This window comes from Wasmannia auropunctata, unplaced genomic scaffold, assembly GCF_000956235.1.
Source record: "Wasmannia auropunctata unplaced genomic scaffold, wasmannia.A_1.0 LD336101.1, whole genome shotgun sequence".
Classification (NCBI taxonomy): domain Eukaryota; kingdom Metazoa; phylum Arthropoda; class Insecta; order Hymenoptera; family Formicidae; genus Wasmannia; species Wasmannia auropunctata.
This window is the reverse complement of record NW_012026789.1, coordinates 5,704,808-5,706,377: the sequence shown is the minus strand read 5'-3', so window position 1 is coordinate 5,706,377 and position 1,570 is coordinate 5,704,808. Positions and strand designations below refer to the sequence as shown.

The window sequence follows — 1,570 nt, the reverse complement described above, 5'->3', positions numbered from 1 at the left end:
CATTCTAACATATGCTATATTGCAAGATAGACAAAATCCGCGGCTTCCTACAGCAGCTCGCATGTTCAAAATTGGCTCAAAATGGTGTAATCGAGGATAATATAAAATACGAAGCGTATGAACGACCCTATTGAATGAATTCTTTACATAGTCTGTACCGTCGTATAATGCCGCGCCACCACGACCCAATGTATCGACTTCATACACGACAATAGCTATACCGACGTTTGCTAAGTATTTTTGAAAATGTTTTAATTCCGCTACAGAGCATCCCCCGCTTGGTATATCTATTTTAGCATTTCTTACAAGCTCGAGAGCCGCCTCTTTTTGTAACTTTCCCCGAGATAATCTTATTGACATCCAACGACGATGCAATTCGCCCGAGCGGATTTCACCTCGTTCCACGTACGCCCGTGCAGCTACTAATGAACGCGGTAGGCAAAGGTTATCGGTATTTGTTATTGTTAATATCGACCGTTTTGCTACGTTATCATGCGTTAATTTTCTTCGTGAACCCCCGCTCATATGTCGTATTATACAACATGTTAATGTACAACTATCGTTAATACAAAAATCGGTGGCACTTTGGGCGGCTCGATTCACTAATTCCCACAAATCTATATATTGCAAGTCGCGTACATATCGATAAGACAGCCATACAGGACCATGAGCGAAAGCGTCTGCTGTAAATGTCACCCCTATGTAATCGTCTGGGTTACACGAACCTGTAAGATATGCGTGAATCTCTGCAAATACTTCATCCAACCATATTAACGGGTTCAGATCCTCTGTCGGTTGTCGTACAGCGATTGTTATTTCACGACCGTGAGCGTCAAATCGTGGAAAATAACGTCGATTTTCTCGTGATATATCGAATGTTTTCGGTTCTACCCTATCTCGATCGTTCTGCACATCTGCTCTTTCTACCTCTTCCGCACGCTCTTGATCGTTCTGCAACATCATATTTCTTTCTTCTTCTTGTTCTTCTTCTTCTTCTTCTTTCTCTGTAGCAGTATCACGGTTCGATTTTTGTAGCAATGTGCGACCGCTTCCCGTTTGTATTGTTGATATATCTATAATAATAATAACACATTAATAATTTGCTATCTACCACCTTGTTTCGGTTTTTTATTAACTTAACTTCCAAGCGAATTAAATGATTTTATGACCTTGTTCAACACATGGTGCTCAGTTGGAGACCCCTGTATTATATATATCTTACCATTATCATTGTTCTTGTTGACGTTACTTATTGATGCAGGCTTAACCAAATTAATATCTTGCGTGATATCAATTATATTTTCATTGTCCTGTTTTGCTTTCAATGAAGATCGCTGTGGTAATAAAAGAAATTCATCCCACATCCAACCACATCCTTCTAACAAGACTGTAGTGTTGTCATGATTAGTAACTGCATCTGCGTGGGTCATAACGTTATCACTATTATTAGCGCTGGTACTCGTATGAGGAGATTCAACATTAGTAGTCTCAAGCTGTTCGATACAATCGATTAAAATGGCTACGTCCTCATCCTGAATCCCTTCTAACGAGGTTGCACAGTTGTTGTCGC

General features: G+C 40.1%; 1 protein-coding gene across 1 annotated transcript in view; it reads right to left on the bottom strand.

The window, feature by feature from the left end:
• LOC105461350 overlaps window positions 1-1,570 on the bottom strand; it is a 33,586-nt gene that overhangs the window by 11,374 nt on the left and 20,642 nt on the right. Inside the window, exons 3-4 of the mRNA XM_011707852.1 lie at window positions 1,223-1,532; window positions 148-1,073 (exon numbers count right to left, since the gene is read on the bottom strand). Of these exons, the coding sequence (XP_011706154.1) occupies window positions 148-1,073; window positions 1,223-1,532 (1,236 nt within the window). The remainder of the gene's footprint in view (window positions 1-147; window positions 1,074-1,222; window positions 1,533-1,570) is intronic.